The sequence below is a fragment of the Mytilus edulis genome, chromosome 2 (assembly GCF_963676685.1).
Source record: "Mytilus edulis chromosome 2, xbMytEdul2.2, whole genome shotgun sequence".
NCBI classification, from domain to species: domain Eukaryota; kingdom Metazoa; phylum Mollusca; class Bivalvia; order Mytilida; family Mytilidae; genus Mytilus; species Mytilus edulis.
The window spans coordinates 32,201,331-32,218,588 of record NC_092345.1 but is presented as its reverse complement, the minus strand read 5'-3'; the positions used below and the strand labels follow the sequence as shown (position 1 = coordinate 32,218,588).

General features: G+C 32.6%; 1 protein-coding gene across 2 annotated transcripts; it reads right to left on the bottom strand.

Moving 5' to 3' along the window:
* Window positions 1-1,547: 1,547 nt before the first annotated feature.
* On the bottom strand, window positions 1,548-12,988 carry LOC139511969 (uncharacterized). 2 transcript variants are annotated; one of them, XM_071299210.1, is made up of 7 exons: window positions 12,729-12,988; window positions 7,103-7,213; window positions 6,213-6,315; window positions 4,120-4,243; window positions 3,275-3,343; window positions 2,575-2,717; window positions 1,548-1,827 (listed from the first exon to the last, which is right to left on the bottom strand). In XM_071299210.1, exons 2-7 carry the CDS (start codon window positions 7,201-7,203, stop codon window positions 1,822-1,824), a joined length of 546 nt encoding a protein of 181 aa, XP_071155311.1. In that variant the 5' UTR covers window positions 7,204-7,213; window positions 12,729-12,988; the 3' UTR covers window positions 1,548-1,821. The 2 variants fall into 2 exon arrangements, with proteins under 2 accessions (XP_071155311.1, XP_071155312.1); XM_071299211.1 differs by lacking the exon at window positions 12,729-12,988 and adding an exon at window positions 12,479-12,630.
* Between the last annotated feature and the right edge of the window lie 4,270 nt (window positions 12,989-17,258).

The window sequence follows — 17,258 nt, the reverse complement described above, 5'->3', positions numbered from 1 at the left end:
TCATATAAAATTTGATGAAGAAGAAAACAATAGTTGAAAAGTTCTCATCTTATTGCACGGAAACAATAATCACATGCAGTGCTATATTCATATTATCAAATACTCCCAATACTCCGGAGAGACAGATGTTAAACTTTTCGGGCAGCAATTTCCAAATTGAAAAAAAATAATTTGCAACAATTACAGCCGATTGCATTGAGTAGGTAGGTAAAGGAAATATCTTTGCTTAGCTTGCTTGCTAGCTAGCTGAACCGTGAAGTCATTATTTCCTTTACCTACACCCAATGCAATCGGCTGTAACATACAAAAAGTTGAAAAATATCGGTTAAACGGTTCGCCATTTATTACACGATTTCAAACGACATAAATGCCATTTTCCAATCAATGAAGACCATCGCTCTTAATCGAAGGGCAAATGTGAAAAATCATCAATATCGAGCTTGACCTCTTTATTCATCAATAACAACATGTTAATTTTTGATAAGCATTGTTTTAATGGTTTTATAAGCTATTGCACAAAAACGATGAAGCTAACTGCCTGAACGCCCAACAATCGCCGTACACCCCATAGTTTGATTATTATGCACTTGCAAGTTTTCAGAGGTCACCTTGATGATTAATTACCTTTAATTACTAACACACGAAACGCTGATAGATATTACCGAGTCCATGCATTGTAAATCATTTATGTTAGACTTTTTATAATTTGAGTCAAATCGGTGAACAAGAATTTGACAGCTAATGCTCTTTTAATATTTTTACATTTAACCACAGGAACACATACCGGTAATATGAAAACAAGATAAAGTTAAATATCTTTTTTCCATCCAGTGTGTACCAGAGATAACTGTTTTTCTTCATTCCTTACTAGCTAGTTTTCATCAATTTGTCTTTAAAACACATACATGTTATTCCTATTTCCCTAAAAAAAACTTCAGTCGAGTTGCAGGTTGGGTGATTTTCAAGTTAAATAGACCAGGCTGGACTGAAATGTGCACACACGCTAACATTCACGTGTGATTTTCACAATATTTAAATAACATAAGTGAAATGTCTATATGGATTTATGCACATTGGTATTTTTACGAATATCTTATATTATAGAGCGATAGCATGAAAAATAACTGCACTTGTAAAGATTTCAACTTAAAGAGTATAGGATTGGAGTCGATTTCACAAAAAAAAAACTTACGACTAAGATTGATCATAAGTATATTGAATTGTGCACGGCTTACGATCAATCTTAGACATAGTTTTTTTTTGTGAAACTGACTATACTGAAGTACATCGATCTGGCACTAAAGGTTTATTATAAAAACGCCCAAGAGTTTAGGGTTATCATTGATTCTTTGGTGCGTTTTTTTTTTGTAAATTTTTTAACAACTATCATTTTTTTAAGATTGCTTTTTGGTTAAGTTTCTGTTTAACTCTCATCTTTTTAAGGTTGTGTCGAGTGCATCGTCCAAATGGGGTTATACTGAGTGATGGCAATAACGCATATAGGTCTATATGTATCTTTCACCCAATTGCTTAAAATAACAATAATATTTGTGTTTAATTGTTTATTCTAACAACCTTGCTTTACATATCATGTATAATAATAATAATTGACAACAGTAAATGACATCTATATACATAAACGTATCTTAGATACAACTATAAAATTTATTGCATTTAAAAAAAAAACATTGCGAAAGACATTTTATTGACTACGTTCATAATGATCGACTTGACTATCACCATGAACTGATAAATATAACGGACACATCCAAAATCTTTCTGTGCATCAATTCCAATTCACCAACATCAATGAAAACTGTTTTATACCTGAAAAGCATAAAATAGATAATTATTTTATATTTAACAGATTTTGTAATTACCTGTAACCATTCGTATTCTGATAGTTTGTGAAATAAGAAGGGAACAATTGTAGGTAGTATATATAGGTCCACATTTTGTTGTCAGAGTTGAATTTTTTTTAAATACAATTTGCATCATCAACCTAAATGAGAAATACAGACTGCAAATAAATTAACGGTAGCAACTTAATTTTCTACAAAGAAAACGTATGCAGGTAGATCAACTGACTCTCCATTGTTCCATTTAGTTCATTTAATGTTTTCCCATTATATGGGGTGTAACGTTGTGGAGATTCAAATTTGATCGATTGGTTGTTTTGCAAAACGCCAAGCGGCAATTTTATCGTGCACTTTCGGAGCAAGAACACACGAACAATTTATGAAATTGATAATATAGGTACAGTACCTGGCCAAAAGTATTCGTCACCTAAATTTCAAGTGACGAATACTTATGGCCACACTCTAGTTCGGGACAAAGGGCGGACATTTGGACGGTATGCAACCAACAGCCGATCAAATTAGAAGTTCAACACAGTCGGACGTACGTTTCATTTTACTGCATGACGGTAACAATACCTGTGACTACCATATGTATGTACCGGAGCCAACCATTGTGTTGAGGCATAGTTTGAAACAGATTTTCAAAGTAAGGTCTAAAATATGATAGTTTTTTTTTAAATACTTTGAATTTGATGTTATCATGATAAATACAAACTTGTGACGCAACAGGAGGCTGTAGTGCTGGTATGATAGTTAGCACTACTAATCGCTCTCTTCTTAGTTGAGAAGTTCTACATAAAGGACAACTCATCTGATGATCTGCTTTAAACCACTGTTGTATACATACTTTGTGAAAATCTACAAATAAATACACTGATGATGAATTTAAAATGTATGTTTATAACAGTGTTCTTCTTATTGATATTTTCCAGTTGGTACAAACAAAAAGTGTATATTAAAGTTGTACTATCTCAACTTTGCAGTTTCAGAACAACTATAATTGTGAAAGTCAATGTTAACGTCTAGATTTCCCTCGGGTTTTGTGTCTTTAGTATAAGTAACTTTCTCATTGATGTTCACTGGTCATTTCTAATTTTATTTCAGTTTTGTGGGTACTATCTACCAGGTTTGACATAAGCGAATATGAAAATGAGAAGATGTGGTTTCATTGTCATCGAGACAAGTCTATGCCAGAGACCAACTGACGTGAAACTATAGGTCAACGAACGGTCTTCAATAAGAGACAACCCATACCGCAAAGCAAGATATAAAAGGCACCGAAATGACAAAAACAAAAAATTATAGATTTGAATTTCTCAAACCTCATATTACAAATTAGTCAATCACGTGGTAATGAAGAGCTATGATGTTACCTATTGCATTGCATCAATGAGAATAAATGTGGGTATACTTACAATGTGAGCATTTAAGCTGAATAATAAGAAACTCGTCTTTCCCTTCGCTACATATAGAACACTCAAAATCTGCAAAACACAACATACTATAAACATAATGATCAAAATAATACAACTGGCACAACACGTAATACACTTTTATACTACAACACTCAAAATCTGCAAAACACAACATACTATAAACATAATGATCAAAATAATACAACTGGCACAACACGTAATACACTTTTATACTACAGAAATTGACCCTTTGTGATCTCGGTACTCGGGGCTCTCCAAACAAAGTCAAGAATAAAAATGTGTTTCCTATAGTTTTGAGATTGTTTGAAACACAGGCAAATAGAATACAATGACACACTTTTAAAGAAGAATAATGGTGAAACAAGTTTCCAGAAACATTGTTATATACACATTCCTGTAATTTCTTTTCAAATAAACTGATTCCTATCGTTTCCTTTCCCTAAAGCAGCTTAACTAAATAAATAAAAGTGTTTACAAAGGCTTTGTTAAGAAAAGTGAGGAAAATCGGATAAAGGAGCTACAATTTATTTTTTATTAGAGGGACTGTCTCTTTATTTTTCACTATATTCGGCCCTGCCTTTTTTATTAGTGTATCCTGTCATATATTTTTTTAATTACTTGTCATTCTGCCTTTATTTGCCAAATTATTCATCCTGCCTTTTTTTTTACTCAAAACTCCTGTCCTGTCTTTCTTTTCAAATTTCATTCTAGTCCCTACTTTAAATCAAATTCCTAACATTTGTATGTGCAAACCTGTAACCATTGACATCGTTACATGTGTCACTGTACCAAGAACTGTACATTATACATGTTATAAAACATACCAAGTGGCACATCCTCATCAGGAATGGGTGTCATGACCTCAGTATCTCTTGGTTTATGCGTGATATGATGTCGTCTTGATATAGTCCAATGTGTGTAAATATCATTGGAATCAGACAGTCCAACCTGTAAAGTTAGCAAATCAACATATTACTGCGAGTAAAGCTTACACATTTCATGTATATACCTTCAATTGTATAGATATTGCAAGGTGTGTTCTCAGATTCTTGCCAGGCGCGTAGCTCCCTATACGCTAACACGCAGTTGCGTGCACGTCGATTCGACAAGCAAAAATAAAATGCCAAAATAGAAATTTATAAATTAATTATGGTTGAAGGAAACACATATGTTGTCACTTTTTTAATTGATGAACTGTAATTAAATAACGGCATTTCAAAATAAACGTTTTATCGAAACCCTTTGATATTATTGAAAATATGCCGAGGCGATGTATTCGACAGACTACCAGAGCCAATCACACTAAAAACACGCCAAAACAGCATTGGAAAGTCTCATTATATTTTGCGTTCACATACGTATAGACCATATGATAATGGAATTGGAGAGTAGAGGGTGTCTGTCAGTGGTATTATCAGAAAATAGCTTCTTTGTGTCGTATCTGCTTCCTCGTGTTGTAGGAAATATAACCAACGAATAATTCTCAACATTGTCTAAGACATACAAAATGACCTGGCATGTACTTGGTGGACAATTTCAATCGGGAGGTCGCTCGATGGAGAACACGTACGCTGGTTTATAACATCTCGCGAGTGCTACCATGCAGATCTATCAGTGTATTAAGTCTGTTGAAAACAAATGTACGATCAACAATGAACAACGACAGGTAATATCATCGCTAGCATTACTGCATATTGATCGGGATTTCAGTGTGAATGTTGACAAAGTAATAGAGAAGTTCGTTTCTGCTTAGACCCAAAGAGCAGATTTTGGTCAATGTTGAGTAAATTCTGTAATTCAAAAATGTGTTGTTTATGTATTAGATTAACAATGATTTACTCTATTCAGAAGATTCAAGTATTAATAGTTTTACGTTCATAAATTGCTTATAAGTCCTATCTACATGTAGCTCCTCTTTAAACCGTCCTATGACCGAAAACCGAAAAAAAATATTTCTGCATTAAAGGGTCCCAAAATTTTTTCGCCTCGCTCCGGTCGGCGGTAGTTGCTTGCACATCGTTTTCTTCTAGCTAGTTCCATTATCATATGGTCTACGTGTGTGAACGCAAAATATAATGAGACTTTCCAATGCTGTTTTGGCGTGTTTTTAGGGTGATTGGCTCTGGTAGTCTGTCGAATACATCGCCTCGGCATATTTTCAATAATATCAAAGGGTTTCGATAAATCTAATGGTCGATTGGTACATCTCATCGCAAACAGATAAGCCGTACTCTGTAAAATGTGCTCCGAAACTACACGTCTTAGACTGAGTATAATAAATTCAAATCTGGTAAAAGATACAAGTTAGTACTTCCGATTTTTACATGATCTCCAATAAAACGTTTATTTTGAAATGCCGTTATTTAATACAGTTTATCAATTAAAAAAGTGACAACATATGTGTTTCCTTTAACCATAATTTATTTATAAATTTCTATTTTGGCATTTTTTTTTGCTTGCCGAATCGATGTGCACGCAACTGCGTGTTAGCGTATAGGGAGCTACGCGCCTGCTATCAATCATCACCTTTCAAATGGAAAAATCTATCATGGCCTTTTCAATGGTAAAATCTAACACGACGCTTCCAATGGTAATGAAATCATTAATCTTTACAATGGTAAATTCTAACATGAATTTTCCAATGATAAAATCTAATATGACCTTTCCAATGGTAAAATCTAACATGACCTTTCCCATGGTAAAATCTGACATGACCTTTTCAATGGTAAAATTTAACATGACCTTTCCACTGATCAAATCTAACATGATTTTTTTAATAATGGTAAAATAAATCTATTTAAAACATAGATCTCTGATTTGGTTACCCCCTACGAGCACGCAAGTATACGTACAATTATTAATTCAGATTGTGGAATAATCTAAATACAAGGAACGAACATTTATGATACCGGCTTACCTTTTGTTTGTAGCAATAATAAGCCATTCCAATGATAAAGGCTAGCACTGACGCTACCGTCGATATCTCTAAGAACGCACATGTTTCTGAACTAACTACACCTCTGAAAATAAATACATGTTATGATTAAAAGTGATTAACAAAACTAAGTGACGATCATTTATGGAGGAGGATTTTGAAAATGAATATACTGGTGTAGTAAGATCCAAACATTTCAATTAGGATAACACCAACTGCAGTATAAATTGTGTATCAAGTTTTTAGAACTTAACTATACACCCAAGTATTTGACCTTTTAACAAATAAGGAATATATTCGTACATCGTGTTATAAATCTTCCGAGCGGATTATGGTGCTGAACGGAGATTATTCTTTGTGTTGACTTTCGTGAAAGGCAAAATGCATCATTGGAGGCTGGTGGCCGGCATTTTTTTAAGTGTTCTTTTGTGTGCTGTTTATTGTGTACAACCTTTTTCTCCATTCCTCCACGTCTCAAAGGGAAAGAGAATACTATTCTTGAGTTGCGCAATAAACAATTAGACATCGTATTTGACCTACATGTATGTCTATTGTTTAAGCTTGTCTCTTGTTATATACATTTTATGTAAATAAAAATTGCATACATAAATAAACTTTTATGTTATGACAGGACATTTTATAAACACTAAATATGTCATGACGATAATTAATTCAATTGTCATTATAATAATGAGATGTTATTGTTAAATTGTCAACTACAAATAACAAAAACAAATCAGCAGTATTGTGTTTTATGCCACAGTCAATAACTTATTCGCTAGGGCGGATTTCGCCATTTGATATTTTATAATTTGAAACAAACATGACTACGGACCTTTATAATTTATAAAGTAAATGAGAATTAACCTTACATTTTAAGAATGCACAACGATGAATAAAGTATGGTGAATAAAAAAGCGCAAATCGTTCCTGACCAAAATAGACATGCTGCCCTCTCTTCTGTTAAAGCCATTATCTGTCACCTAAAAAATAAGTAGCAATTTTTAGTGATCATACTGAGGAACATACATTTTCAAAATAGCGAGGCGAGAAATAAAAGCATATATCGCTATCCGTTATGATAAGCCTGTGGTGGGTGGCAAACCAACTATATCGTGACTCTATAAAATTTGTCAATGTTTTTTTCTTCAAAATATTCTACCTCAAATTAAACTTCAAAGAAACAGCTATATCCTGAATAGTACATTCATTATTTTTCCATGTGCCAACTTTTAACCATGTTTATAAAGTCTTGTAGTGAAGCACGGAAGTCAACAACTGGGTCTTTTAAAAAAAATGTCGAATTTTCAGTAAACCCATGCTATTTTTTTTTCTTTTCTACTGGAAATTTCAGTTGTAATGGTTTAAATAAAAGCTTGTCGGATTTGTGATTCAGAACATAAATAATACACACCTTACATCTATTTTGATAAGATTAAACTGCATTTAAGTCCGATTTGGGGGGTATTTGTGTGCGTACAGTGTCAGAAAAACACATTTCAAATGATTTTTTTCCGATTTTCTGATCGCCTTGATATCTGCAAAAGGGACTTAAAGATCGTTTATAAATACTCTAACGAAAAATCGTAGCTTCTTTATCATTGTATGTAACATATTATCTATAAACTAAATTCAATCAGCGTAAGGGAGGTTCATGTCCATCTTGTTACCGCTACTTAAATCAACCGTTAAATTATTCTCCCTATGAATATTGAATCAGTCAGGGTTGATTTCAAAAGTGCAAAGTAATCTTTACATTTAAAACGCCTCGTTTCTTGAACGACAGTGTAGAGAAAAGAAATTTCAAGACATTTAGTGAAAAAAATAGAGTGTACATTTTTTCGTGTCTATGCTGTTACCAACAATTTTGATTAATTACATCAACAGTATGCTTGTAAAAAGTGCAATAACGTGTTGGAAACCAAATTCACAATAGAAAACAATAATCACTTCAACAAAGGGAGTAGTTCTTTCACAACAGCAATCAAAAACGAAGAAATTTGCCTATCCTGTTATGTCTATACTGTTACTATGGTTGCTATGGATACAGTAACAGGATAGTCGTTATTTTTTTAATCTTTAAAACATATAGGTGCAAAAGGAATGAAATATTTCGTTGTTTGAACTCATCTTAAGGTTATAACGTCTTAATCTTCCCAATTAATGCAGGTGCAATACTGATATCGGTAACAGGATAGACAAAAAGGTAACAGGATAGACTTTTATATAGTGATATATATCAGAAACGTACGTTCCTGTTACCAATGAAATAAAGAGAAAAGTAAACTAACTTATGAGGGATTTACTTGATGTTGGGTTTATTTGAAAGGGTGAAAAAATGCCGAACACTATAAATTGCTATCTTAGACTTGCATTACTGGTGGTAGTTTTTACAACCTTTGAAAACCAATTTTCAGAGGCATTTTTCAGTACAACCTGGAAAATTGGCAAACAATCTTTTATTTTACAGAATGAATATATATAGAAGTTTATTCTCTTGAAAACCATCTAATTGGCTACGTAAAACAAGCTTAAGATTTTATCTAAACCTTTTCTTAATAACCCAAAATTTCTTTTGAAAATGGTAACAGGATGGACAAAAAATTGTACCACCGATCAAAAAATGTTTCAAAATATTCTGGTATGACATCATTAAGATTGCATCTTTTAATATGTTGATCTTAAAGTACTGTTTGTTTTGATTTGCTTATGTAGAGGGTTGTTTGAATAAGTAACTTTAAATAATTATTTCAATTTCAAAATTCGACATTTTTTGAAAATGACCCATCTATCAAAAAAAATCTTAGTTTTCGGAAAATCTCAAATAAATATACTATTTACAGGGGGAGGGGTCTCTGCTTATAAATACGTATGTATAGACGTGCCGCTGGCATTGGTAACTTTTTTCGGATTTGCAAATTTATCAATGGGGTGCATTTTCACGAAGAATGTAACAATGGGTAGTCATTCATACGTCAATGGATCACAGAGGTTTATCTCGTGCTAAGATGTATTTACAAACTGTACTGATTCTATAATGAAATTACAGTTAATCATTCCGTACGTTTGTTATTATCAAACTAAGTTTTCACATACACATTGTTGGCCTAGCTGAAAGCTGTGAAATGTATGAATGGGCTAGGTTTTTTCTATGAAATATATGCATGGGTATTCGCAAAAGCTATACAAAACAGAGGAATGTTTTTTTTACCTCCAGCCGTACGTATGTACATAACTTTGTAAATCCAAGATTTTTTTTTACTCAAATAGTCTAAATATATTTCTCTTTCAAGAAAAAGTTTCATTTATCAAATTACTTTGTAAGTTTAGGTTAACAGTGGCATCAACAGCACTGCTAGTATGTGTTGCCAGAGTATAGCTACTATTGTGTTCTAAATTTGAGTGGGCGAATTGGTGGTCTGGCATGAAGTCTGTGACAAAGTGTATCATCTTAATTAACTAATCAACTACGAGCTAAAGGAGACCACAGTGATAAAAGAATAGGATTAGATGTCGACGAAACTTTTGATTTTAATTTCGATATGTCACCGGTTTCAATTCATTTCATAAAACATACTTTTATAATTAAACACTTTGCAACAAACAACAATAGGGTTAAACATACTGTCAAAGTATTAAAAAAAACTATTAAGAGATTACTAGTAATTGTCAGCATTTATAAGCACCGATTCACGCGATGTAAGCTTAATTGTCCGCTTAGAGTAGACAATAAAAGGATTAACACAAAAAAACGGCAATTAAAGCTTTCCCCCACTCCCCATAAAATCAAAATGGTCGTCCTTTTAAAGCAACGAAAATTTTAACCGCTTCACTGTAGTTGATATCAATTGTCTGGGCATTTACAAGGATAATTGTTGTTTTTTCTCTCCATATAATTCAACATATTATTATTTTGTATTTGTGATTGTTTCTGTTTATGAATGGGGAAAACCGCAATCTGGTACACCAAAAAAAAAAAAAAAAAAAAAAAGAAGACAAATAGTTTCCCTTTCTCAGTGTGTATATTAAATATATAGCAACTTTAATTTCATTTTTTTGTCATTTAGCATTTAGAAGGTGCATAAACTACGTATTGGACAAAAAATTAAAAATACGATTATTTTTGTTTCAAGAATATATATATAACACCCAAATTTTAAAAAAAATATTTCGTTATAATCAGTCAGTATAGCCAAAATTTGTCAAAATAAGCCTTAAAAGATTACATGACTGGTATATTATTGACTTGCAAGTCAAAATTTAAACTCATTCAATGCGTATTCGTGTGACCTTCGTTTTAATTCTAAGCTAGAGATAGGATACAAACGAAATGATACATATTATCGAGTCCATGCATTGTTAATTGGTTAATTTAGACTAAACTTAAAATTTGATATCCGATTTTTTATGTCTTTAATCAAATATGAGAATTTGAGTCAATTCGGTGATCATGACTTTGACAGATAATGACCCTTTAAAGCAGTCAAAACACCAAAAATAGAGAAATAAAACTAATCTATATGTACCAAGGTTATTCGATTTATTTAAACAAAAATGCTATGAATTATTACTAATCACATTATGATTCAACGCAGGTATAATAGACCGAATGCACATCAAATATCCTCTTTTAAATTACATTTTTAGAAATGTTTGAAGATTGAATTGTGTTATCTCTTAAGCATGATTAACCTCTTTCTGGTGCATACAGTAATAAATACATGAGCAAATAAACGGTATTTTTATATCTGAACAGGTTTAAAATGGTGTTTTTACAAGTGCAGTATTGTCAACGAAAATCTGCAAATAAACACTGATCCGTAAACCAGTTATCATCTATAGGGCTACAACTATGCTTTTCCTTGCAGAATACCCGGCTTAAACCCCTTCAAGATTTTATTGCGAGCGACTTTCCTTGGTTGTATTGATACTTTTTATTTTCCTCGTCTGATTTCCAATTTAACCAGCCTGGGGCGGTATCTACTCCGAAGCTACAGTGCAAATACACAGTGTTAAAAAATACCATTGAGTTTTTAGAATTCGTTGTATTGTTGATCATTCTTGGTCACTCGTTCTCACGGTAAAATTAAACTAAGTTCTTTTGTCCGTTCAATATTGTCCATGAATGAGATCGATATAGATGAGATATGTATTTATAAGGGTTACTCGGGACATGTGTATTTGTTTACTTAAAGCATGTATGTGGTGATATACAAAATCAATATTGAGTTTTCTACATAAATTATTTACGTTTGTTTAAATCATTGAATAAGCACAAATCGATAGAAAATTTGTCAGTGATATAGTGGATGAGATCGTTAGAATATTTGTCTGTTATATTAGGGATGATATCGAGATAGTTGGCCGATTGAATGGTGTTTAAGCCATCTTCAGCACTATTGTCATATTCCGTGGCGGTCAGTTTTTATTGGTTGAGGAAGTCGGATGCCCGGAGATACCCATCTACCTTCGGTCGGAAAATAAAGTCAATTAAGATTGGAGTCGAGCGCACCTGCAACTCACAACATAAGTCGGTTTACAGGCTAGTAACAGAGTAGTTTGCGATCACCCAAGCCCATATCGAGTCACATTCATATGTCCATTATAACAATTCGCAGACTTTGTGCTACGTTTATTGTGAGAGTCTTTAGAATATTGAGAGATTTTCTAAATTTTTTTCCCATCCGTGTTATGACATCGGAAAATACAACAGATATGATTACCAACCAGACAACTATCCACCACAGTTCAAAGTAAGGGAATGTAAGCAATTATAATATAGTTTAGTCAGCTGTATAACAAGATCTAAAAGGTCTTACAGTTCTCCTTAACGCTTTTAACATTTTCTTGTGTTTTCTTTACTCGTTGTCGCTTTCTTTACCGGATGCATACCCTTTATGAGAGTTTGCTCATTGTTGAAAGCCGTACTGGTGAACTATAATTGCTCTCTATGTCGTTTGCTCATTGTTGAAAGCGGTACTGGTGAACTATAATTGCTCTCTATGTCGTTTGTTCTCTGGTGGAGAGTTGCCTCATTGGCTATCCTACCACCTCTTCTTGTTTTTATATGCAAGTAGTCAACTGTCAGATTGGAAAGATGCTATCACTACAAAGTTATGTACAAAAATTTGGTTCGTCCAGACAGACCGTATGGTCAACAAAATGCACGACTATGTCCGAACTAACGAACTTATCTTTACCAAGTATCCCGAGCATGTTATATAATTCAAATATATAAAAGAACTTACTTGAAAATGAAATTCGGAAGCTTAGTCTTTCGTTTTCCTTTCTAATCATAATGTAAAACACAACTTAACAACCAAGGTTAAAATACGATGTGGACTACAAGTACAGGTTAACATAAAATTGTCTCAGGTATGTTACGACTCTGTCATATTCGTGTCACAATGATGAGATATATATACCATAATTCATAATGTCATAAATTCATTTCAATGATCAATTTCACCTGCGTTACATTTCATTAGATTTACTTACCCATAATGAATTTCTAGTTAGTGAAGTCCTTAGAGCAGACAAAACGCAGGTCACATTTTACTTATTCGTTAGAGCAGTCTTTAAAAGGTCAGAAAAGGATCCTGTGGTTATCCGATTCGGTAATGAGCTGACTCTGCAATAATCAAAAAGTTAAACAAAAGAATGTATGTAAACGAAATCGTACTATTAAACTGCTCTATAGTTCTTGACACCGTTTCCGTTATCAAAGTACTTCAATTTTTATTGGGTCCAACGTTTATTTACATGTTTAAAATAACATAAGCCTACATCTAGGTCAAATAAATGACAACAAAAATATTGCCTTAAAGGACTCGGCAATATATGACCGTATTTCTCTTCACCGTGACTGTTACATGTCAGCGATTAACAATACAATTCAAAGTCTTCTTTATAATTGTGAGAGGATATTTTGATTGTTGTATAATAGATCTATATTTAGTTTGAATGAATACATCCGATTATCATTATTGTTATTAGTTTCAGTGACGAAAACAGATATTGGATAAGAACAATGAAACGCTGCTGAGTATTGAACACGTGTTCAGTGGAAAGTATTTCATAAAAGTTCAAATATTAAAGGGACTTTACACTTCATTTCTCCAGAACTATTAATGAAGAAATGTGTTTATAGTGACCTTTATAATGAGATTTCTCCAGTTTAGTAGGACTATTATGCTAACAATGTATTATGTCCCAACTACACGCAAACTGTACTGGTTTGGTTGACCTTATATTGTCTCATTGTTCTTGCAACGCCGAATTTACACTAGAAGGACAAATAGCTCTTGTATATGAGGTCACATAAGACATGAAAATGACACTAGTATTATTGTTAGTACTACAGCAGCTAAAATAATCAGTTCTTGTTTAGAAACATTTATAATGATGGCATAAAACTATTCAAACTATCTTTTTTAATCATCTCTAAGAGTGTGTCCATAGGACACCTTGCTCCCTGACATTTCCAAAACAAATCAATTAACAAACGAAATATTGGAAATTTTTTAATTTGGCATATATTTTTAAAAAAATCATATAAAAAAGATGTGGTAGGGTTGCCAATAAGACAACTCTCCAAAAGGGATCAAATGACACAGAAATTAACATCTATAGGTCATTGCTCGGCCTTCAATAATGAGCAAAGCCCTGAAGCATAGTCCCTAAAGCTATAAAAGGCTTATGACTGTTTACCGTTGATTTGGTCACATATGTATGGTTAACTACCATACATATGTTGACACTGGACAAACTGGGAAACCTATTTATTGCCCTACTAAGAGGGTCTGGGTGGAGTTTACAGAATAGAAAATACTATAAAAAGAAATAGAGAAGAGCAAAAAATATAAAGAAAAGAGAATAATGGGGTGTAAACGTAGAAGGAATAACTGTGGGGACTTAAAGAATTAAGAAATATTATACTGATTACTGATATGAACGATATTCAGAATAAAACAAGAATGTGTCCAAAGAACACAGATGCCCCACTCGCACAATCATTTTCCATGTTCAATGCACCGTGAAATTGGGTAAAAAATCTAATTTGGCTTTAAAATTAGAAAGGTCATATCATAAGGAATATGTGTACCAAGTTTCAAGTTCATTCGACTTCAACTTCATCAAAAACTACCTTGACCAAAAATTTGAACCTGAAACTCTCACTTTCATTTTCTATGTTCAATGGACCATGAAATTGGGTTAAAAAGTCTAATTTGGCTTTAAAATTAGAAAGATCATATCATAAGGAACATGTGTACTAAGTTTCAAGTTCATTGGACTTCATCAAAAACTACCTTGACCAAAAAATGAAGCGGGACAGACGGATGAATGAACGGAAGAACAAACGAACAGACGCACAGACCAGAAAACATAATGCCACTCTACTAACGTAGGTGGGTCATAAAAATGCCCTTAAAAAAACACATTTAATTTGTATACAAACATATTGCAATAAGTCACTTAAAAGGTAAGGCAGTGATTTTTGAATTGCTATGCAAATATCTTATTTAAGTTTTTGAATTATCTCCTCTATGACCTAATTCTTATTTACATAATGTAGAGATTTCATCATATTATAGCTAACTTCCTAATGCATGTAGAGTAAAACTTTGGTTAGCTTGCTTACTTTGTTTTTGTATTATACAATTGTAATTGGGTTAACATTAAATCAAATTTAAATATATTATATAAAGGTTTAACTATGCCTGTCTATATTGTATGCAGATATAAAGCTAACATTAATACAAACAAAGCAAGCAAGCAAAGTATTACTCTACAATCATTAGGAAATTAGCTCCAAGATGTAAAATATGCAGTAAAATATATTTTGGCTTAAATGTACTTTTTGAAGGTTTAAGTTAAGATAAAACAGAACAATCAAAAATTCAAATAAAAAGGGGACATATAATCTTCCCACCCCTGGAAACATTACATCAGTTATAGTTTGTAAAACCTTTTGGGGTTATAGGTTCTGAATACTCGTCACCCGAGTATTTTATTTGGCCTTTAAAGTTTTCTTATTTGTGCTTCACAGATAAGTCATTTGTACTCGAATAAAATTGAGAATGGAAATGGGGAATGTGTCAAAGAGACAACAACCCGACCATAGAGCAGACAACAGCAGAAGGTCACCAACAGGTCTTCAATGCAACGAGAAATTCTCGCACCCAGAGGCGTCCTTCAGCTGGCCCCTAAACAAATATATACTTGAAACATGCTTATGGGATGGAAAATTATAAGCCTGGTATCTTTTGGTGAGTTTTGTTTATGCATGTACATACATCTGATTACCTGGATCACAAATAGAAATTTTTTGACAACATATGTTGCCACCACACACATTTAAATGAATATAACATGTTATAATTCATATTATTGTCTGAATCTTATAAATATATATACTAGAGATTTAAAAATGAAAAGTATAAAAATTTAATATGGAAATTTTGAGGGCAAAAAAAATACTACCCAACATTTTAAATGATTTATTACAATATATGTGAAGAAACCATGAGCAGCATTAAAGTTAATATCCACAACGCAAGTCAGAGGGAGGTCATGTCACAGTACCCAGACTCTTAGTTTACAAGTCTTTGTTCTATCCCCTCAATGTCTTTGAGTGAATATATATACCCCCACTTGAATACAACATTGTTAAGGGACACAACTCAAGAAGCGTAAAGTGATGCAACCCATATTCGAACTTGATCTGTACTTTGTGGTAATAGGCATTGTTTCTAAGTTATATAACATTTGGTTGAGGCAAACTAAACTAATAATTTAACATATTAACAGACAAGAGAAGCCCATTTCTGTAACAGCAGGGGCATAAAAAAAATGTTCCCAAGTCAGGGCTAAAAAAATGTCATCAACATTATCTATCAACATTTATTTTGTTATTTCTTTACTTTCTGATCAGTGTTTCACTACATTTTATTTAAATTCACAACAAATATTATTTAAAAAACTTTAAAAGTACAATGCAATAAAATGTACTTTATAGAGGTGACAACTATAAAATCCCTTTACTTCCAAGATTTGAATATCACAAAATTTTATTTTGGTTTTAGTTAAATGGATGAAAATGACATTTGTAAGTTTGGATGCCTAAACCCATTTGCATTTTTCCCCCATCAGTTAAACATCGTAGGCATAAAATCCATGTCCTAGAGTGTAGGGCCTCAAAATAGGCGTCAAATTGGTATGTTCCGATAGTAATGCAACTTTTATTAATATAATCAATCTATCACAAGTAATTCCTACCAAATTATCTTAAGCAGAAAACTTAGTAATTGTTGATGCAGAAGCCACACAAAATCAATCCCTATGTCTCACTTTCCATGACTTTCCTCACAGATGCGACAAATTCCTTATCATTTAGTACATTTGTACCACCACATTTAATGTGCAGTTAAGTTGGAAAGGAATTCATTTCTTTTACATTAGATTGCCCAAATTACATGTACCGGGTATATAAATAATTATAGCAGTTAATGAGGAAAAACCTTTCTGTGTAATGGGTGGTTGGGGTCTTAAATAATAAACCTGATGCATTCAATTCAGGAACAGCCCTATTTAGTTTATATAATTTTTTTGAAATCAGCTTCAAGTTAAAAAATTCGTAAGGGTTTCACGGAACCCAGTGTCTCGCCTACTTTTGCTGTTAATCGCAGACTCAACAAAAATGAGGAAAAACATCAATAAAAATTTCCCTCTCGATACTGTCTTTTGATTGAAAGAAGCTTCCAAGTTTGGTAAAATATCCAGTATAGTTTATGAATCTAATAAATGTTTTATAAACTTTAACTGCAGACTGTATGTAATGTTAACTGGAAGAAAAACTAAGTCCATTTATAAGTAAAATACGGAAAAAGTGAATTTTTTTTTTACAAAATTTACTTCTGAATAATATCTTATGATCAGAAACAAGCTTTTGTCTAAGTTTGGTAGAAATTCAGTATAGTTTAAGAAAGTTATTAAAATTTCAAAAACTTTAACCACAGAGTGAATATT